General features: G+C 60.8%; 1 protein-coding gene across 1 annotated transcript in view; it reads right to left on the reverse strand.

The window, feature by feature from the left end:
- Positions 1–5: 5 nt before the first annotated feature.
- The window catches only part of PEAR1 (platelet endothelial aggregation receptor 1), a gene marked incomplete at its 3' end in the record, with an annotated part of 26007 nt that continues 3958 nt past the window's right edge, over positions 6–22054 (reverse strand). The window contains exons 2-23 of the mRNA XM_019511091.1: positions 18977–19238; positions 6981–7076; positions 6649–6741; positions 6448–6548; positions 5913–6005; positions 5437–5683; positions 5230–5353; positions 5005–5141; positions 4100–4312; positions 3690–3864; positions 3244–3364; positions 2953–3116; positions 2692–2794; positions 2453–2599; positions 2210–2338; positions 1700–1828; positions 1362–1577; positions 1102–1214; positions 886–1015; positions 505–573; positions 184–384; positions 6–85 (exon numbers count right to left, since the gene is read on the reverse strand). Coding sequence (XP_019366636.1) covers positions 6–85; positions 184–384; positions 505–573; positions 886–1015; positions 1102–1214; positions 1362–1577; positions 1700–1828; positions 2210–2338; positions 2453–2599; positions 2692–2794; positions 2953–3116; positions 3244–3364; positions 3690–3864; positions 4100–4312; positions 5005–5141; positions 5230–5353; positions 5437–5683; positions 5913–6005; positions 6448–6548; positions 6649–6741; positions 6981–7076; positions 18977–19238 — 3143 coding nt within the window. The remainder of the gene's footprint in view (positions 86–183; positions 385–504; positions 574–885; positions 1016–1101; positions 1215–1361; positions 1578–1699; positions 1829–2209; positions 2339–2452; positions 2600–2691; positions 2795–2952; positions 3117–3243; positions 3365–3689; positions 3865–4099; positions 4313–5004; positions 5142–5229; positions 5354–5436; positions 5684–5912; positions 6006–6447; positions 6549–6648; positions 6742–6980; positions 7077–18976; positions 19239–22054) is intronic.

Raw genomic sequence — 22054 nt, forward strand, 5'->3', positions numbered from 1 at the left:
TAGTGGCTGGGGATGTGGCTGTTCTTGGGCGAGTCGTAGTGGCCGGGGGGCACCGCGACGCCCTCCGCGCCCCCGGGGCCCGGCCCTGCAGGGGGAGAGACGGGGGGTCAGCACCGGGGGCCCCGATCCCTGCTCCACCTGGCTTGCCCCCGCGCTGGAAAGGGGTGGGGGTCCAGGCTGTACCGTGGGGCTGCGACGTGTCCGGCGCCGGCTCCGAGCCCCCGATCTCGGTGTAGGACATCTCGCGGCACGCGGGCGACTTCATCTCCATGTAGCTGCCCTCGGGCGCCTTGGCCAGCAGCACCGGCAGGTCCTTGATGGTGGCGTAGGGGTTCTCGCTGCCCAGCGAGCTGTCGCTGCCCCGCGATGCCTCCCGCACGCAATCTGGGGGCACACGGGATGGCTTGATCTGGGCCAGGTTTCTGGCTTGCAGGGGGGACAGGGGCTTGCGACCCCCACTCCCTGCCCAGCGCCAAGGGGGTTTGGGCGCCCCCGGACCGGTACCTTTGCTGTAGAAGTGCCGCAGGCCGTTGCTGTAGCTGTAGCTGTAGCTGCGATCCATGGGGCTGCCCCCTGCAAGGGAAAGAAAGAGAGGGGCTGCGGGTGCGTAGGCACCCCAGGACTGGGAGGGGAACCCAGGCGCCTGGGCACCTTGCTCCATGCACTAGCCCCCTGCTTCCCTCCACAGCCAGGAGAGGAGCCCAGGTGTCCAGGCCCCATGCCCTAGCCTGCTCCCAGCCCTGGGAGAGGAATGCAGACGTCCGAGTCTACCTGCTACACCTCGCTCTGCCCCCCTCCAGCGCTGAGCAAAGACCCCAGCAGTCCTGAGCTAACCCCTGGGTCGCACTGCCTTGCAGCAGGACGGCCTGATCCAGCCAGGCTTACCCCGGTCCCAGGGGCTCAGCGCCGGCGTGTGATGCTTCCAGTCTGCTGGCAGTGTGGCGTTGCCCTCGGGGCCGTAGCCTGCCGGGCCCTCGCGCTCCTTCATGCTGGAGAACATCTGGGGCCCGGGCACCTGTCGCCGAGATGGCAGCCGGGATCAGCAGGCCCCGAGGCTGCCAGGTTCCCCAGGGCAGTGCCGTGACCAGCGCCAGGCCTTACCTTGAGGGAGCTGGCCCGGTCCTGGGTGCCGGGAGGCGGGGGCGTGCGGGTGCACTGCGACAGCGTGTGGTAGCTGGGGTTGGAGTAGTAGTGGGTGTAGCTGGGCGGTACATCTGCATCATGGGGAGAGACGGGTCATCCCCATCCCACAGCTCTAACCACTAACCCTCCCTCCCCCCCAGAGCAGGGGGTGAGCCCAGGCATCCAGGCTCCAGGCCCCAGTCCAGGCCGTGCCATGGGGACGGCTGCCCCAGCCTCACCTGGTACGACATATTCGGAGCTGCCAGGCCGGCCCACGGTGTAGGCCGCGGCCAGGGGCCGGACCTCCTTGCCCTTCTGCCAGTGCCGGTAGTAGAGGAAGAGTGTGGCCAGCACCAGCAGCAGGGTGGCCAGGACCACGATGCCGATGATGGCGCCCAAGGAGCTGTAGCCCGCTGGAGGCGTGGGCTCCACCGTGAGCGGGTGCTCAGGGTCCACTGGGCACCGGCGAAAGACAGGAGCCGTGAGTCCCGGCTCCCACCCTTCCCCATCTCCAGCCGCTGCCCCTATTCCCCTGCCACAGCCAGGCAGAAAACCCAGGCATCTGGGCACTACTCACGCATCTCGCAGCGGGGGCCGGTCCAGCCTGGCATGCACTGGCAATGCCCGGTAGCGGGCTCGCAGGTGCCATTGTGGAGACAGTCGCAGGCCTGGACACACTGGAGCCCAAAGGTGCCAGCTGGACATGCTGGGGGGACAGAAGCGGGGACTCGGTGGGTGGCTGGGGGGCAGTGGGGTGGGGGCTGCAGGTGGGAGCTTGGACCTCACAGCCCCAACCCCTGCTGCCGAGAGAGTAGGGGGGAGCTCAGGGGTCCCGTGCTTCCCTGGCTCTGACCCCTAGGCCCCGCTCCCCTGCTAGAGCCAAGGAGAGAGCCCAGGAGGCTGGACCCCACTCCTCCCCTGACCTGGGAGAGAGACCCCAGGCATTCAGGTGTCTCTCAGCACCGTCCGTCCCCCATGAGGATAAGGGCCCTACTGCTGCTACCAGCAGGTAGGGTTCCCGCCAGGGCCCCCGCGGGGGCCAAGATCGTGGGGGGCTGGAGCCTGGGGCTGTTGCCAGGGGACTCACGCTGGGAGCAGTTGGCGCCGGTCCATCCGGGGAAACAGATGCAGGTGCCATCCACAGGCTGGCAGATGGAGTGGTTGGAGCACCGGCAGGGTACTGCGCACTTCTTTCCGTAGCGCCCAGGCGGGCAGGCTGAGACATGAGGCAGGCAGCTGTCACGAGCTGGCCAGGTCTCAGCTCAAGCAACCCACCCCACCCAAGTGCCCCATAGATCTCCCCTGATGGGACCCCAGCCCCGGCACTCACGGCGCTGGCAGGCAGGGCCGCGGTAGCCAGGCGTGCAGCTGCAGGCGCCGTCATCAGGGGCGCAGGTGGCTCCATTCTTGCAGGCACAGGGCAGGCTGCAGTTCTGGCCCCACCACCCATCGGGGCAGCCCAGGCTGCAGCGGGGCCCTGCAGACAAACCACCATGGATGGAGGTTCAGTGGGGTCCTCGCCCCCCCACTATGCCCTGCAACCCCCCAACCCATCCCAGCGCCCCTCACCTGTCCACCCCGGCAGGCAGTGGCACTGCCCCGTGGTGGCATCGCAACCATTGGCGTGGACACAGTCACACTTCTGGCTGCAGCCAGGGCCATACGTGCCCATCTGGTGGGGGAGAGACAGATACATGCAGAGCAGCTGAGACCCCGGCACCCCTGACCCCAGGTGCACAACCGCTGTTGGGTCCCATGGTCACAAGTAGACCCCCGTGGCACAGATGGATCGATGTGCCCAGCGACTCAGACACAACCGAGAGGACTCACTGGGCATGGGTCCTGGCAGCGGGCGCCACGCCAGCCGGCCACGCAGAAGCAGGCGCCACTGACGGGGCTGCAGCGGCTGCCGTGGGCGCACTGGCAGGTGTTGTTGCAACCAGAGCCCCAGGTGCCTGTGGGGCAGGGGCTGGAGCAGGCCACTCCATGCCAGCCTGCAAGGGGGGCAGGAGCAGAGGTCAGGCATGGGGCCAGGGGCAAATGCCCATCTGGCCCCACCTGCACATCTGGCCCCTTCCAGGCACAGCTGGGAGGGGCTGGAGCAGGGGCGGGGGGTCACACCTTCCTTGCAGAGGCAGGAGCCATCCAGTGGGGAGCAGGCAAAGGCATGCTGGCAGGTGCAGGTGTGGGCGCAGCCCTCCCCGAAGGTGCCAGGTGCGCAGGGCTGCTCACAGTGTTCGCCCTACGGGGATGGGCAGGGGTTACAGGTTACACCCCCTCAGCCTGGGCTGCATCGACCACCAATTCCCCCCTGCTCTGATCACTGTGCTGCACTGCCCTCCCACCCCCAGGAAAGAATCCAGGTGTCCTCACCAGGCCCCCCTCTGCTATAACCACTCAGCCATACTCTCCACTGCCCATACTCTCCTTCCCCAGAGCTGAAGAAAGAACCCAGGAGTCCTGCTGCCCCCCCCCCCTCCAACCACTGCACCCTACTCCCCTCCTACTGCTGGGGAAAGAACCCAGGTATCTGGCCCCACAGCCCGAAGCCCACCCCCGAGACCCACCGTGTAGCCAGGGGTGCAGTGGCAGTGCCCCGTCACAGGGTCGCAGGTGCCCCCGTGGAGGCAGAGGCAGGACTCGTGGCAGCCGGGGCCATGGGAGCCGGGCGGGCAGGTCTCGTTGCAGTGCAGCCCAGCCCAGCCCACCTGGCACACGCACTCCCCCGTCAGCGAGTGGCAGCTGCGGGGCAGAGACGTGGGGTCGGGGCAGGTCTCCGGGGGCAGATACCCTGCCCCAGACCCCTGGAGGGACTCCTTCACTCGGAGTCTGTTTGCACCAACAGGTCGTCAGGGTGCTGGTGCATCACACTGGCACGTGCATGGGCACGAAGCTCATACATGCATACACGAGATGCCCCATGCTCAGCATTGCCCACCCGTCCCATGTGCCGTGGCTTTGCCCCCACGGCCCCTACCTCTGGCTATGCTGCAGGTGGCAGAGGCAGCGGGTCTTGCACTCAAAGCCGTAGAGCCCCTCCGGGCAGAGGCGCTGCTCGCACCGGTCCCCATGGAAGCCGGACTCACACAGGCAGGCTCCGTTGATGTGGTAGCAGCGCCCACCATTGGCACAGTCGCACACCTCGCTGCAGTCCTGCCCGTGCCAGCCGATGCGACACTGCTCCTGGCATCTGGAGGCAAGGGATTAATGGGGCACTGGGGTGTCCCATGGTGGCTGCAATTGTCTATGTGCAACTGTGGAGAAACTGAGGCATGGGCCCGCACCAGCAGTCGCGACCAGCCCCCGCCCCCCACCCACACACACCCCAAAAAAAGAAAAACCAGGAGTCCGGCCCCAGCCCCCCCCCCCCCAAAAAAAAAAAAGCCAGGAGTCCGGCCCCAGTCCCTGCCTCTAGAAAAATAACCCAGGAGTCCTGATTCGCCGGTCCCTTAATCTAACCACTAGGCATCAGTGCCCATCCTCAGCGGAGACCGCACTTTGGCTCTGTATCAGCTGGGAACCGAGGCGTTTGAGCCCCCTGTTGCTCCTGCTCACCCCTGCCTCCCCTCCTCCCCCCGGGCTGATGGGTTTGGAGGCCAAGGGTATTTTTTCCTCCCCATTGTTCACACCACCCTCTGTGGAGCTGGAAGCAGCCGGTGCTTCCTTCCTGCCCCGCCACCTTTTCCATCTGGAAACTGCCCCCCCTCCCACTGCTCCTGGGATATCCCCCACATCCAGCCTCCCTAAGCCAGGCAGGAGGGGAAACTGAGGCACAGAGCGGCTAGGGGGAGGGCAGGAGGTTTCCCTCTGCACTGAAGATCCTCAACAACAGTCCAGAGCAGCACGAGGGTCAGATGCCCCCCGCCATTGGCACCTACTCACCGTTCCCCAGTGTAGCCAGGCGCGCAGCGGCACTGCCCCTGCAGCCGGTCGCATGCACCCCCGTTGTAGCAGCCACACTCACCCAGGCAGCCAGAGCCGAACCGGCCCTCGGGGCATGGCAGGGAGCAGATGGTGCCCTGTGGTGGGGAGACAAGGGGTCAGGGAAGGATCCTGATGCCCCTGGGGCAAGCACATGTCTGTGGAGCCTCCCGCCTCAGTACCTACCATCCAGCCCGGGGGGCAGACGCATTGCTGGGTGTCCAGGGGGTGGCAAATGCCCCCATGCTGGCAGGGGCAGTGCTCCGGGCAGCGCTGCCCCTCTGTGCCATTGGCACAAGGCAACTCGCAGCTGGAGAAGCCAAAGCAGATGGGGGTTAGCATCCACCCAGGGTAGCAGGGAGACCATGCCCCCCCCTCCCCTGCCCCACTCACTGGGCACCGGTGAACGCTGGTGGGCACAGGCAGGCACCCATCTCGGGGTCACAGAGGGCCCTGTGCTCGCACTGGCATTGCAGCTGGCAGCCTGCACCGTAGGTGCCCGGCTCGCAGGGCTTTTGGCACTGCAGGCCCTGGTAGCCAGGCGGGCAGAGGCAGGCGCCAGAGAGCGGGTCGCAGGTTGCCCCATTGAGGCAGGTGCAGGGGCTCTGGCAGTCGGGACCCCACAGGTGAGGGTCACAGGCTGCGAGGAGGAAGGGGGCACGTTAATGAGGACAGCCCATACCCCACATGGTAACCCATTGCAGCAGGACAAACTTGAGGCACAGAGAAAGGGAGCCCAGGAGTCCTGGATGCTGGACCTGCAATGGTTTTTGCAGTGAGTCCTCATGCCTGCACCCCTTCTCAGAGCTGGGAGTGGGATGCAGCAGCCCCAGTGCCCACCCTGGCTGGGCATGGAGCCTGGTACTCACTGCTGGAGCAGTCGGCACCCCGCCAGCCCCGCTCACACTGGCACTGGTCGGGTGCCACACACCTCCCGTGGACGCACTCCAAGGTGCAGCGAGCTGTGGAGAGAAGGGGGGAGAGGTCCATCAAGTGCCCAAGACCCAGGTGGGAGCAGCCCCTACCCTCCACGCCGTGCCAGCCACAACTTCCAGCATCCCAAAATGCAGCCACTTCTGGGGTAGCAGGTGGGAGAGACTGGTCTCTGCCCCAGAAGCCAATGCTCTTCTTGCTAAAACCGCCTCCAGCTCCCAGCCCCGGGCCACAAACTCTTCATTCCAGCATGAAGTGGGCACCACCCAGAGATACTGAACGGGGTCCAGTGGGACATGAGCCCACGCTGGCCTGGGCTTTAGAGCTGGAAACTGGCTCCGAGCCAGAGACATGCGGAGGGGAAGGGCAGGGCTGGGCACGGTGATGGGGGGCAGCAGCATGGGGGTCTCTGGGATGCAATTCAGAGCGGGAACCCAGGAGTCCCCGGTAGCACCTGGCCCCCGGACTCACGGACGCAGGCGTCTCTGCTCTCGTAGTAGCCCTGGCAGCACTGGTAGCGCCGGCGGTAGTCCACTTTCACGGCCTGCCGGTATGCCGTCTTGTACACCACGCTGCAGGGAGGCGGCCTGTCAGACCCTTGGGCCAGAGTGGGGCAGGGCTGCCCCATGGGGCACCAACAGGACCCACGGGAAAGGGGGGACAGGCGCTCACCGGTGCCGCGTGCATGGCTTGGCTCCATCGCAGGGCTCCAGGGAGGCCTGGGCATGTGGCTGCAGAAACGACTCCTTGGTGGGTGCTGTGAAGCTGCAGGGCAGAGCGCACGGTCCCACCCAGGGCTGAATAGGGCCCCGAACACCTACGGTCCCTACCTGCCCCCTCTGCCCCACTATCCCCGGATGCCACAGCGCCACCCCCCTCTCCTGCTTTACCAGGAACCCTTACAATCTCCAGGGCTGATTGCCAAGTCCCAGCTCCCGGAGTCAAGGAAATCCAACCAGGAACTGTTATGGAGCCCCCCACACTGCCCGCAGAGCTGCTCTTACCTTTCCCAGTAGCTGCAAACGTGGGGGGTGCTGGGCTTCAGGGCCCAGCCCAGGGGCAGCTGCAGGCAGAGGAAGAGGAGGGTCAGCGGCTTCATCCTGGGGAGAACGGAGCAAAGGGGGAGGATGGGGGGCGGGGGCAGAGCTGCAGCCCTGCTCAGGGGCTTCCTACTGCCCAGCTGTGCTCCTAGCCCACCCTCAGCCAGGGGGAAACTGAGGCAAGGTGCTGTGGAGCCCACTGAGTAGCAGTGTATGGATGGAGGGGCTGGAGCCAGGAGTTCTCCTCCCCCGTCTGCCTCAGTTTCCCCAACCTGGCCCTGCTCCCCTCCCACTCTCTCAGACCCAGGCATGCATGCTCATTTGCATATCATATGCACATATGCATTTGCCCCAGCTACAGGCAGGAGCACACCTACAGCAGCCAGGAGAGACCAGGGTGTGCATGCATAAGCATGCTTATTTGCATGGATGCATTTGCTCCAGCTGCATGTGTTCATGCATATACATATAAATTTGCGTGTCATTTGTATATGTCCATTTACTCCGGCTACAGGCAGGCGCTCACAGCCACCAAGAGGGTCTGCAGTAGCCAGGGGAGACCTGAGCTTACATGCATGTGCATGTTTATTTGCATATCATTTGCGTATATGCATTTCCCCGTCTACAGGCAGGAACTCACATCCCCAGCCTGGCTGCAGCGGCCAGAAGAGACCCAGACATGTATGCGTAGGGGCGCACATTTGCATATCATTTCCATATATGCATTTGGCCCAGTTATGGGCAGCAGCACAGCTGCAGCAGCCAGAAGAAACCCAGGCATGCATGTATAGGCATATTCATTTGCATGTGTGCATTTTCCCCAGGTGGGTGGGTGGACAGACAAGGAGTGTATGGGGTTAGCTGGACGGATAGACAGACACAGGGTGTGTATAGGGGACAGATGAATGGACAGACACACACAGAGAGTATGGGAATAGATGGACAGACAAAGGAAACATATGGAAATAGATGGACGGACAGACTTAGGCAGCACACAGGGATAGATAGACAAACACCGATGGCTGCTCCCTCCCAAGGTCCCAGTCCTGCCGACGCTCATGGGAGCTGCTGCTCTTTGCAAGCTCTGAGCCCCCTTGCATGTGCAAGCAAAGCCCCTCCTGGGTCAGCCACTAAATCCCCTTCCTTCAGAGACTGTGTGCCCCTAGTTCCACCAGCGATGCAGCCCACTAGCAGCCTCCCCATCCCCGCCGCATCCCAGCCTCTCCCAGCCAGGTTCCCCATCCTGCACCCACAGCCCACCCACCTTCCCCTTTTGGTGCCTTCCTGTGGCATTCACCGCCATCAGGGAAACTGGGTCAGATCGACCCCGGACAGACCGGGCTGGGCACCCCTGCCCACGGGTGGATCTAGACCTTGGTCAAAGGGGGTGCAGATGGCAAAGTACATCATCCACGGATCAAACAGCAGCTATTTCTCCCCGATTAAAAATATACTAAACGCTCTGCTTATCCTGGGTGCACAGTTTGGCTTGGACCCAGCCTTGGGTGGGTGCAAAGGGGTGAACCCAGGGCTCTTGGTCCTTTTCCCAGCAGACGAGAGACCCCTGGGAAACCCACTCCTGCTGCTGCCCCCTCTCATTATGGATCAGGCCTTCATTTAGTCCAGGAGAAGGAGACTCCTGCTCTAAACAAGCAGGAGGGAGAAAGGGGAAACTGAGGCACAGAGCAGGGTGGGGCACAGATGCCAAGCAGGCAGCCCCCGTGCCCCCCGCTCCCAGCGCAGACCACCCCATGGGCCCCGCTCTGGGCCAGGCGACCGCACTTCCTGACGCTAGGGCCTGTCCAGTGTTGTGAGTTTTTAAGTCCGTTGGAGTCCTTTTACTGGCAATTGAGTCATTTCCTGCATGGAAATGTCGTGACTTCACTAGCCCGGCGCACAGGGGCCTTCGTCCACACACACGCTGGTAAACAGGCGCACTTGTGTGCTCGCGTGTATACATACACACAGCTGCAGCCACCCACTAATGCAGACACATGCACACTTTCAGAAAAGCCACAACTGCTTCTCGGTGCACACGCACATGCCAAACACACCGCGCCTGCTTGAGAACCAACTGCAGTCATACATGCACTCAACCCCTTCCACCTTCTTATCTCACACACATGCACATGCACACACACAGCCCCTTCTAAGCCCTTAACACACACACCCGTGCACACACACATGCACACACACACACGCAACCCCTTCTAAGCCCTCCTGTCTCACACAAACACACACATACTCAACCTCTCCCACATCCTTCACACACACACACACACTGTCCATGCTTGACCACCACGCACACAGACCACACATATATACTTGATACTGATAATACACCCCACAGCTCACAAACAACCCAGCTACATACACATATGCAATACCATCCGCATTGCATATATCCCTCCGTGACACACCGGCCATGGACACGTGCCTCCCACAGCCGCACGCTGCACAGTGCACACAGACGTGTAACATACCCATGATGGGCCCCCACAAACACGCCAGGACCCTGCATACGCTGCACCCCTGCCCTAGCCTGGATGAAGCGCATGGGGTCTTTGCTGGCAAGGGCAGTGTGGACATCGGCCCAGTCAGTGATCAGACACATGGCCAGCTGTGGGGTGGAGCCCAGCTCTGGCACATGCAGTCCAGGCCTGCTCTGGCCATGCGTGCCAAGACTAGGGCACACAGCTGGTACCCTGTATCATGTGGCCATGCAGCATGAAGCCCAGGTGCATCGTGCCCCTGAGCCCCAGAAGCCTTGCCCTGAGCTCATTCCCAGCAGTTTGCTGACCTGCTGGGACAGGCAGTTGCTCCCCCCAGGATTCCCAGACTGATGCTGTCCTTGCTCTTCCCATGGAGAGGGATGTGCCAGGAGGGGTCCCAATCCTGTAGCTGCACCAGGGCTGTGCCTCCGACCCCTGACCCCACCCAAGAATGGGAGAGCTGGAGACTCTGAGCACAGCCCCTGCTTAACACGCTCTTACCCCATATCGTGCAACTCCAGGAGCCGCTCGGGCTACACTTCTCCCCTTCTCTGAGGTTCCTTTCCTGGCTTCTCAGAGCTCAGGCCTCCCACTACAGCTTGCAAAGGGACAAGCCCAGGCCAGGCCCAGCTGCTGCAGCATCCTCTGGCAGCTCCTAGTTAGCTTCCCCACTCAGAGACCTCAGCAGAGCTCAGAGGCAGGAACCAGGCTCCGTCCCATGCCACAGGCAGAAAAAAAGGATCCTGACCTTGCAAAAAAAGGATCGGGATCTTGCAATGCCACATGGGGATCCCTTCCCTTACCCCATGCGCACAGCAGTGGGGGAGGCTGGGGAAGGCAGCCCAAGTTCGAGCCCTCCAGGAGACATTAACCATCCTCCCCCGCCTGTGAGTGACTATAAAGGCCCCAGCTGCAGCAACTCTACACCAGTTCAGAGGATGCACCCAAGGCCACGCAGGACCATCTGTGCCAGAGAGGGGAGGAGACTGGCACTTTGTATGCACCCACATTGCACTAGGGAGGGTGACTGAACTCAGACAATCTTGCTTCAGAGCTGCTGTGTCAGGGGGAGCTGCATCCTTGGATGGGATGATGACCCACAGGATGGGGCAGCAGCCTCCCGGGAAAGCAGAAAACCCTCCTGGGAGCAGCATACACAGGTCAGGACTTGCTAGAGAGCCCTATGGCTTGTGCGCCTTCAGTTTTTGGGGCTGGGTGTCCTGACCGCTTGCTCTCCGAACGTCCGGCCCCAGCCTGGCTTCTCCAGCTGGGAGCATGAAACCCCCATGTGCAGCCCTGGCATCGCTGCTGGGGAAAAGCCGCAGGCTCTGGATGTCTCCAGGGCCACGCGCTCAGCCCTGCTGTGTGGGTAGCCACAACTCCTGCTGCCAGGGCCCAGCCCCCCAGTTGGGGCGGGGAGGCCGATTTTGGTTTCCCCAAACCCACGCAAACATCCATGGCATGTGCGGGTGGGGAAGGAGCAGCTGACTCTCCCTGGCCTGGCCAAGACACGGGTCACAGAGACGGGAGCTGCTGCCCCTAGATCACTGGCTTGGGGAGAGAGGCTGGAGGGCTCCAGGGCTCAAGTTGGGGGGTCTCCAATCAAGGGGAAACTCCATAAAGGAAATAAACCCCTGAGGAATGCTGCTCTGGTCCCAGTCAGACAGCAAACTCAGAAGCCTGGCGGCCTAGGCTAACAACAGAGCTACCTGGATACAAGCCTTGGGGTGGACCCGGAGTCCTGGACTCCAGCATCCAAAAAATACAACCAAACCGAGCCAGGAGCTCAGAGAGGCATTGGCATTCATTGCACAATCCCAAATAGGTTGAAATATGTAACCACATCCCTAGCGTTTAAGCTCAGGCTGACGCTCGGCAGCGCCGAGATGATCACTGATGCCATGAGCAGGCAACGCCAGAGCTTGGAGCAGGAGTGAGCTGGAGAGACCCACGATATCGGCAGGCACAGGAGCCAAAGGCAAGGTCCCCAGGGCTGTGGATCTGCACCAGAAACATGACCAATAACTCTGACCCATGCCTGCGACCACCGGGGCTTGGCTCTGGCAGTGGTGTGTGATGATTATGGCAGGGCTGCAAGTGGAAGGTGTCCTCTGGAAATGGAGGTTTGCAATGCCCGTGGCAGCTTGGGGTGCCTGTGGCCTGGTTCCACTGTGCCCAGCCTGAGCAAGGGACCCTAGTGCAGCCTCATAGCCCTGGGGCAGCTTATACCAGCTGGCACTGAAGCCAGCAGAGCCCCACTGCTGTGGTACAAGTTAGCACAGATGTGTCTCCATAGGGTAGGCTGGGGCAAAGGCAGATCGTGCCCTGCCAGCAGGGCTCTCAGCCCTGCCAGGATGCCAACAAAAACCGGACAATGGCAGCGAAGCATTTCAGGTGCTTAAACGTTCCTAAGGTGACCGCTGCACCCACCGTGCAGCCCCCTGTCCAGCCAGGAGGTGAGGAGGAGCAACCTCGACTTCATGGGCCAGTCTGGGAGCAAGCCCTGGTGCAGTCGGAGCTGTACGGGCACAACTCCCAGCTGCATGAGTCTTATTCAACCCAGAGCCCCGGTCTCTGCAGGTCTCCCATTTCCCTGTCTGTGCTCCGGCTGTCTCAGCAGCCGTTGTTCTTCTGCTCCCAGAGGCAAGCTCCCAACCACAGCAATCACCCTGGGAGGCAAGTCTGAGAGCAAAGATGGTTTTCATTAGCCACCAGCATTGGTGGTGCTGGGAAACCTGATTAGATCCTCACACAGGCTGGGGCCAGATCCTGCCCCCCTCTCTCCAGACCCCACTGGGAAACCTGGCATGAATCCATTCGCCGGGGCCCAGTTTCACCCTGACACTGCAGAGATCAGATGCTGCATCTAAGACATCCCAGGCCAAAGATTTACAGACACAAAACTAGTTGCTCCTTCTGTTCCATTGTATTTTGCATGTCGCCGGCACAGTGACAAGCTCAGCATCATGACAGGCTTATGCTCTTTGTTGATCACCCCCCAGCAGGATGAGTCAGCAGACAGGCTCCCAAACACAGGAGTCCTGGCTCCCCAGGCCCCTGCCATCGCCACGCTTCATGACACCCTTTGCTGGTCTAGAGACCCGGATTTGCTGTGATGCGGGTTCCCAGAATGGGGAGGGATGGAGCAGAACGAGCCCCGGTCCCTATTAGCACTTCTCCAACAAAACCACCCCCAGTTGCACACCAAGGCCATGCTCTTTGCTCTCCAGCCGGAGATCACGCGTCTGTTTGTCATCGTAGGAAAACAGCCTGTTCAGAACAGCCTGTAATCAGGCTGGGCCAGGAAGTGAGGGGGCAAGAGCAAGGCACAGATAAATGATGCAGTAAGAAGTGGCACTGCCCAGATCGCTGCAGTCAGGCAAGGTCAGGAAGGAGCTTGGGAGATCTGCAGCTAAAGAGACCCTGGCTGGATGCTGGTATGACCAAAGCTAGTGGGAACATCCTGCCTATGACAAGGGTCCACGTTCACCTACTCAGCCCAGACTCTGATATTCTAGGCACAGTCGTGTAGAAATGTCCTGGCTACATCTGGGTGCAGGGCCCCAAGGAACTGAATAATCTAGGTACAGCCAAGGAGAAGCTGCATGTTCTAGGCGCATCTTCCAAAGTGGTGCTGGGAGAGCTGCATGTTCTAGGTACCTCTAAGTGGAAGCACCCATGGGTCTCAATGGTCTAGGTACATCCATGTAGAAGACCTGGGTGGAGTCAAATGTTCTAGGTAACCAACAGAGCCAAATGTTCAAGGTACATCTAAGTGGAAGGCGCCCACCAGTCTGGATGTTCTAGGTACATCCATGTAGAAGACATGGTAAATGATACTGATAGAGACAAATGCCCTAGGGACATCCAGATGGAAGGCTCCCACAGGTCTAGATGGTCTAGGTACATCCATCTAGAAGATATGAGTGGAGTCAAATGTTCTAGGTAAGTGGCACGGATAGAGTCAAATGTTCTAGGTGCATCCAAGTGGAAGGCGCCCACCGGTCTAGATGTTGTAGGTACACCTGGGTAGAAGCACCTCTTGGGCTTCTGAAAACAAACCGGGCCTGTCTGGGTAGAAGACGTCCATGGGAACATTCCCGGTCCTGGGAAGAACACAGCGGGAGCCCTAGAGCACCCAACATCGCTTCCATGGTGCATCTCTGCACTGGGGGAGGCCAGCCAGGATAGAAGGAGTGGGATCGTAGGAAACAGGGACCTCACAAGGTCACATCTAGTCCAGCCCCTTGCCCTGACTCAATCCTCCCAGCCATGGGTCTGTCCAACCTGCTCTTGAAAACTTCTCAGGGTGGTGACTCCACCATCTCACTGGACAGCCTGTCCCACGGTTTGACCACCCCGAGTCCCAAAGGTCCTCCTCATCTCCAACCTCCACTTCTTCTGCTGCAGTCTAAGTCCTAGAGAAGAATGATTGATGCTTATAGATGGAGGGTCGCCCTTGGCTGGGACCCCGCACTCCTGGGCTCTGTCCTGGGTCTGGGAGAGGGTCTCAGGTAGAGAAGAGCTGGAAATCCCAACTCAGTCAGATGTGAGGATGAACCCCCTGGGATGCATTCCCAGCTCTCGGGGGCTGCCAGACTATGGATCTAGACTCCAACAGCGTATCTAGGGACCCCAAGCTCAGGGCAGTGCCCAGAGGCCTCTAGCCCAGGCCCAGGACAGGGAGCAACAAGGCAGTCAAAGCCCATTCATCCTCCCTGCGGCTTTGCAGTGCCCCGATAGGGTAACAGCTCCCCAGAGGCGCCCTGCGTGGTGTTTACAGGGACGTGTGTTTTATGGCCTCTAATAAACCCATGTGGGAGGAAGGAGGAAACAGAGACTTCCCGCCGCGCAGCTGGATGGACGCTCGCTTCCTCCGCGTGGCTCCTGCCCATTGCTGCGGACTCTCTTCCGAGCAAGTGGCTTTTTCCTCGTGAATGGAAAAGTGGAGCCTGCCTCGCTCCCTGCTGCTCCCCGGGGGCAAGGCAGGGCTATCAGCACTCCACGGCGCAAACAAGCTCCCCGCGTTGAGAAAGGCTTCTAAGTTAGCGCTGAAGTGTGGACACCTCTGGGGTGGCACGCCGCAGCCACTAGCAACATACAACCACCCAGTTAAAGGCATCTCTCCCCTAGCAGGGCCTGAACGGGGTGCCCCATGTCTGTCCAGCTGGGCTCCCATCCAGCAGCTCAACTGCTGCCAAGTCATTTCTCCACCTTGCACCTCATTTTCCCCATGGGTGCAATAGGGAGTAGAACCGCTAAAAGCCACAGGGGCCTTGTGCCTTCCTGCTTCTAAGATGCCACCTGGCTGATCCTAACTCCATGCATCCTGAGCTGGCTGACAGCTGGGAAACTCCAACAGCTTGAAACCTACTACCTGCTCAGTCCTGGAACAAAAACAACCATTTTTAGAATTTCCTCTGGAGTGAAGTTTTCAAGGGGGGGGAAAAAACCCCTCTCTGCGCTCATACAAACATTCCTGACCCATCCAACCACATGTCCTTCCAGCCACCGCCTTTATACAGAGTACATTAGGATGCCTCACCTCCGACCCGGTGCCAAGCAGAGGTGAAAACACTGAGCATTGCCACATGGCTGCTCAATCTCCCGGAGGGAGAAAGCTCCTGAAATCATGTCAGAAGCAAAACACTCCCATGGAAAAATCTGAGCGCGATGGAGCGGTGTTTTCCGGTGGGAAAAGACCGGTGCCAGGATCTATATGACCCACTTCAAAAGTTTCCCTGTATGTGCTCCCTGGCATGGCTCATTGCACTTGAGCTCCCTGCACTCCCCCTCCTAGGAAATCAGCTTTATTTTCACTCCTCATGCCCATTTTATAGCATCGCGGGGGCGAACACCAGGACTGGGCGAGACTCAAGGCTGTTTCTATGGCTGGGATGGTGGAGAACGGCGGCACATGGATCCTGTCGCCCTCCCAGCTATGAGACACCTGGCACAGAAGCACTGCTGTCCACCTCTTCCATTTACTATCCCCCGAAAGAACAAACCCAGTCCAAAACCAGCTGGCTGAGAAGCCCAAGGTTCCTGTTCCCATAACACGGCTCTCGACATGTTTCCTACACACATGGGGAGTGGGAGCACGCAGAGCGTCTTGAGCCAAGACAGAATAATAGGAAACAAACAGATTTTTCTGGCAGTGAAAAGTGAGGAGTCATCACAACGGGGCAGACAATGGAGCCGTATGGACACAATAAAGCCTGCCCAGGCTGGGCTAGGCCTGGCCGGGCTGGGGGAGGGCAGGCCCAGCCAAAATCACGCCTCTGCTGCTGGCTGGCCTTCAACCAGGACCAGTGGGGAGGAGGCTGGATTACTGGCTTGAGCCCTGGACATCTCGTGAGCGGCAAATGCCCCGAGGCCTGAAGCCAGAGTGGGGAAGGGGCCCCATCCTAGCAGGAGATACTGCCGTAAAGCTCCTAATAAAGAGCAGGGAGATGCTGGCACAGGGATGGTGCCTGGGGACCAGGCAACACCCCCAGAGCTGCCTCTATGACCCCCACAAGCCTCAGGGTCCCCAGTGCATCCTAATACATCATGTGCACTCCCAGCATGTGCCTCGGTGACACGTGGCTATGCACGGCCCCTCTGCAAACCACAAGCACCAAGGGGAGAGAGGAGGGGGTGGTCGCGCCTCTCCATCCCAAAACCCCTTCCTCCAGGATGATGGAGACAGGACCCCCAAAACAGGACGACACAGATAGATGTATGCCCCTGCAACGCCTGCTGGTTTTGCACAGGCATGTCTATTAAACCAGGATAAGGATGGACAGACACGCAGCTGTCCTGGGGTAGCTCACAGGAGGTCCCTGGGAACAGGGCCAATAGAGCAAATGGATGGGTGGACACAGAGCACCCAGGGTTGTGTGGGGATGGATGGATGGATGGAGACAGAGAAAGCAGATAGAGGTGGGATGAAGAGAGAAAGAGGAGAGAGAGAGAGACTGAGATGAGTGTGGGAATAGACAGCAAGGGGGTGGGTAGATAGTGGAAAGCGCATGGAGATGGATGGGGAGATGCCAGGCTGGATGGAGACAGGCCAGGAGCTACCCAGCAGAGCCAGGGAAGTCGTTGTCTCTGCGAAACGCCAGTGGGAACCGCAGGAGATTCTCTAACAAACTTAAAGCCGACAGGCTGGGACCCAGACCGCCCCCGCCTCCAGCGCAGCTCTGGAGCTGTCCTCCGCGCCCCCCTCCCTGGGAACCCTGCTTCCAGCACAGACGAGTAACCGGAGAGCCGGCGTCTTGCTGCAGCGCCAGGGCCAAGCTCAACATCCAACGACGGGCAGAGCTGAGAGCTCCGATTCCAGCCAGGTCCAGGGCACGGCGCTGGGGCCTGCTCGGACCCAGGCTGCAGCTGGCCCAAGGGGCGAAGGGGGCAGCTGGTTGGTGTCCGTGTGGATGTGCCCCGCCATGGGTTAGGTGCCTCCCCTTGCAAAGACCAGCTCAGCAAACCCATGGCAGAGCAGGGGGCTTTGGCTGGAAGAGCTGGTGGGCTGTGGAGGAGGGAACGGGGGAGATGGGAGCCATGCACGGGGAGGAAGCAGGGCCCCCGCTTTCCCTCTGTCCCCATCACTCATGTCAAGCCCAGCGCTAAATACACTATAACCCCCCAGCCTCTATCGATTGCCTGCTGCGCACAGGGAGCACTGGAGAGAGACAGCCGCTCCCCGGCCCTCGCGGCGTGATGAATAGGTTCCTACTGCCCATGCTAAAGACCCTCACTGGAGGGGATTTCATTAGCATCGACAGGCCAAGAGCTCCTGACAGGACAGGCTCTGGGCCCTGCCTGCTCCCAGCTTCGAGGGCTGCTGGCCCTGGCTCACAGCAGGGACCCCAACAGCAGCTCAGGCTGCCTGTCCGGGTGCAACCATGGCCCAGGACCTGGCAAACCTCTACCTTGTCCTGGGGCAAGCCATGATCTTGCCCTGTGCCTCAGTTTCCCCTTGCATAAAGGTGCCCAGCTCAGCTTCAGTGCCCAACCCCAAGCCAGCTGGCTCAGGTCACAGCTGCAGTGCAGAGATAGCTGGACTACAGGTCAACCCTATACATTCCTATGGTGAGTTGACCTGTAGGCTGAAGAGCTGAGCACCAGGTCAACCCAGACAAGCTAAAATAGTTGGGAAAAAAATTCTTTGCAAGCATCCAGGTCCAAAAGCATCCACCGAAAGAACCTGGTCTGCCAATGTCCTTAGACCAACACGGCTACAGCCAACACCCCAGGTCAACCCACTGCTTTCTTATGCCATGTTACAGGGACAAATCTAGGGCAGGACAAACCCCTGTGTCAGCCCCTCTGTCAGGCCCAGGACAGACAGCCTTGAAGAGTAGCCGGACGCACGGGCTGGAAAGAGGAGTGATGATGGTTCTGCTCCCTTAGCAGCAGAGCCGGGTCCGTGTCCAGACCCAAACCCTGGAGGCCTCCAGTCCCAGGCAGAGAACAATGCTGCAAAGGAGCAGCCCAGCAGACAGGGAGATGGGGACAAGCCAGAGGCAGAGATAAGCATCAATCCCGCTCCCCAGGGAGGTGTCCCCGCTGCTGGGTGAGCAGTCCTGGCATTCCTGGGCTGTGAAGCCAGGCCAGAGTGCTATCAGTGCTTCCGCGGGATGCTGTCACGCCTTTGTCACGTAATGGCTTGGGACGGTGTGGATCAGCAGTCCCAGGGACAGTTAGTGCTGCCCCAATGAGGAAACTGAGGCCCGGTAATGGGGCAACGACTGTCGTCAGCTCCAGCATCAGAGCTGGGAACAGAGCCCAAGAGTCCGGGCCTCCGACCTCGACCCCCATCCCCGAGCCAGGACAGACCCAGGAGCCCCCTCTCCCTGCTCCGGCAGCTCCACACTCCCCGCTCAGGGTCCCAGGCACCAGGACCCTCCCCAGCTCTGGGCAGGAGTGTTGCAGAGTGGTTAGGACACGGGACTGGGGCTGCCCCTGCCTCAGTTTCCCTGTTTCCACAAGGAGGGCTCTGTTCTAGCACTCTTTCCCTTTAGGACTATCTGCCCTAGGAAGATGTGGGGGCCAGGGCCAGGGCCAAGCCAGGGAGGAGCTGCTATGTCAGCCCCACGCGCTTCCGTGGACATGTCCCAGGCGTGGCTGCACTTCCTCTGGGTGCGGGGAGTGGGGGAGCTGACAGCTCCCTTCTCCCTGCCCGACACCCTCCCCGGGGCAGGGAGCCTGAGCAGCTTGTGGGGTAAAGCAGGAGATGACTCCTTGCCCCCCAGCCCTGAGGTCATCACAGCCCAGATCTTCATCTTGGTGCTCCCCTGGAAGCCAGGGTGCTGACCCCCTGCTCTGGTCTCACCATGCCCTCATGCACTTGACCCCACCAGGCAATGCCAGACCCCGAGCTAAAGCCCCTTGGAAACAGCCTCCAATCCCACCATGGCTCTGGGAAGGAGTCTGCCTCGAGCTATAGGCATCTCTGCCCCACAGTAACAACCCTGGGGCACTTACCCCATCCTGAGCCCTGGACCAGAGCCACCCCCAATGCAGGGAGCACGGTGAGATGCAGGAATACGGAGATCCCCTTGCTTCTCTCCTGGCCAGGGGGACACGAAGCAGCCGTGGGGGCAGCCTGCCCTGCCCCAAGCCCTGCCGCAGCCTGGAAGAGGGGTCTGGACTGGGGAGGCGCAATGTGCAGAGGAGGAGGAGCAGGAGGGGGCTGGGAACAGGCACTCAGGAAGTTTTGACAAGGAAACGATTGAGGCTGCCAGAGCTGGAGGAAAAGGGAAAAAAAAAAGCCCCACATGACGGGTTGCTGGCAGGGCCCAGCCTGCGGGGAAAGAGGCTGCAAAATACGCCAGGCGTCAGGCTCCCCACCCCAGGCAGGGCGGACCCTCAAGGACCAGCTCCACCTTGCGGACCCCAGACACACGGACCCGGCGCCTCTTTCTCAGGGCTTTCCTTCTGCCGTCAGAGTGAGGTCTTTGAGCTGCAGCCCCAGACCCAACATGCAGTTCCCATCTGTGCCCCCTGCAAGGGAAAGCCCAGCGTTTGGCAGTGACAGGCTGATGCCCCCCTTCTCTCCAGCCCAGGCAGTGCACTCCTTGGAAACGCTGCACACAGGGACAAGACTAAACCACCCCAAGCAGCGGAGAGTGCAGCCTGAGTGAGCCACGGTCCCAGCGCCAGCCGAGCTCCCCATCCTGCCTTGGACAGAGGGGTTCTGATGCAACATCCATACATGCACACATGTGCAGCCCTGTTGGCTCTGGAGCTGGGACAGCTTGTCCTGAGAGCAAGGCCTGGGCCCCGGCTCCAGCATCCCACCCTTTCCCCAGACGCTGGCTGCAAGGGGGCATCAACCTCCAGGCAGATCCCAGAGGCCCTGGCAGCCGGGTCCAGCCGGGAGCCCCCTCCCCAGCCCTTGTCCCCAGCTCAGTTCACAGGGTGAACACAAGGCAGCTGTGCAGATGAGCTGGCAGCTCTGACCCTGCTCCCCAGGGCACGTGGACTTGGCAAACCTCTACCCAGTCCTGGGGCAAGCCATAGCCTTGCCCTGTGCCTCAGTTTCCCCTTGCATAAGGCAGCTGCAGGGATGCTGAACAAGCAGAGAGTGTCCCTGGAGAGACAGGCCTGGAGGGTGGAAGCCAGACCCAGGCAGTCAAAGGTCCAGGAGCATCCCCTGCCAGCAGTTCGGGGGAATGCACCCCATTGCCTCCTAAGGAGAGGGGATGCCTTGGTTCTCAGGTGACCGCAGCACGTCATGGAGATCCCCGGTGCTGGAGCAGGCGCAGAACCAGGCTTTGCCGCAGCCTCGGGCCCAGGATGCAAGCTCCCTCACTCTCAGCATGTGTAGCACCAGGCGCATGGGGCTCTGCCGCTGCTGGGTTTGGGCAGCACCTGGCACCTTGATTTCCCTATCTGGCATGAGGGTCCCGGTGGCAGCCAGAATCTGCACATACCCAGCTGAAAGAACCACAGGGTTGGGGGTTCAGACCCCCCCCACATTGCAACACCCCTGGGAAGAGCCCTCTGGGGCAGCCTGGACCCTAGCCAGCATTGCAAGGGGGCTTAGCTCCACCTCCCAGCAGCACGAGGTGCCACAGGATCTAGGCTCCTGTCCCAGAGTCAGGAGGGAGGGCGGAAACCCAGCCAGAAGCATTGCCAGCCAGGTGGGCACAGGTTCAGGGGGCTGCTCCCATCACAAGGGACAGCCCCAACAGCCAAGAGAGATCCTGCGAGTTTAAAGCCACAGGACAGAGAGAGGGTCAGGGTCAAGGTCAGGGTCACCATCACTTCTGGCCCTGCTATCTCTGTCCTACACACCTCCCTGCAGCCAAGGGGATCTAGGCACTGGGATCCCTTTGCTCCAAGAACAAACTGGCCTCTTGCAGGCTTTGCTAGTGGCAGGAGATATGTCCCCCGGAGGCATGCAGCTGGGAGTGGGGTCCCCATGCCACGGTGGCACTGATGGGGACTCCTAGGGATCAGCTCAGCAGCCGCAGGCCATATGCTCGGCTGTTTGCAGAGCTGCCTGCAGGGGGGACTCGTGGACTGGCTCTGGCACCTCCGCAGTGCTGATGGAGATGGGTGTGCGTGTGTCCGGGCGCGTGTGCACGCCTGTGGATGCATGGTCCTCATTCAGTCACTGCTCTCTGTGCAAAGCTGTCTGTTCTGGGTACGCAGTAGTGTCAAACGCTGGGTCTAGGCTCTGCCCTGCTGCCTTCCAGCAGAGAGGCTGAGCAGGGACCCAGTGCCCAGGCTGGGGGGTGCTTGGCTTCCTGGTTCTGCCCTGACCCACAGCAGGCAGGAGGGAGCCAAAAGGCGGGGTGGGGATGATGACCACCAGAGCCTGCCAGCTCCATCCAGAATCAGCTCAGATACCTCCCCCACCCCCCCAGCAATTGATTTGAGACCCCTCTTGCGAAACGCTGTCACTCGGTTTTGGACGGCAGAAAATCAGCAGAGATTCTTCTGCTGCAAACACCTGCGGGAGGGCCGGGGGTGGGGTTGGAGCCCCTGGGCATCCAGGTCTTTGCCACCTCTGCATTGATCTGGAGAACCAGATTCGTACCCAGTGCAGCACCCTTGAAAGGATCTCCACCTCTCCAAACCCTGCCCAATCCCTGCCATCTCCTTCCCCTCTCCCACAGGCATGCTGAGATGCTGCATGCCCAGGGCTTGCCGGGCCCAGCCACAAAGAGCAGAAAGCGGAGAAAAATCAGGTCCTGGCTTCAACTCCAGGGCCTGGCTCTTCCCCCGGGGGATCCCCAGTGGCCTTGTGCCAGATCAGCCTGGCTCTATGTCACAGGGGCTGGTTTTACCCCCCACCCCAGGCGGGAGGGGGCTTGGTGGAGGCTGGCCCACGCTGCGCTCAGCTCTTCCTTGGGAGTAAGTACATTAGCCAGCCTCAATTGATGTCAAGCCGCCGTTAATTGCCTCTCCTCGTTACGCTAATAACTCTAATCACTCATAATGATTTTCACATTCCAGCACGCCGCTCCGGCCCCCCTGCCCTTGCCCGCTCCATTAGGACCCCGGCTCCCCACACACCATAAATCAGGCTCAACGGCCCTGGGCTCTGTGATG

This window comes from Gavialis gangeticus, unplaced genomic scaffold (assembly GCF_001723915.1).
Source record: "Gavialis gangeticus isolate Ggan-Ray unplaced genomic scaffold, GavGan_comp1, whole genome shotgun sequence".
In the NCBI taxonomy this organism is placed as follows: domain Eukaryota; kingdom Metazoa; phylum Chordata; order Crocodylia; family Gavialidae; genus Gavialis; species Gavialis gangeticus.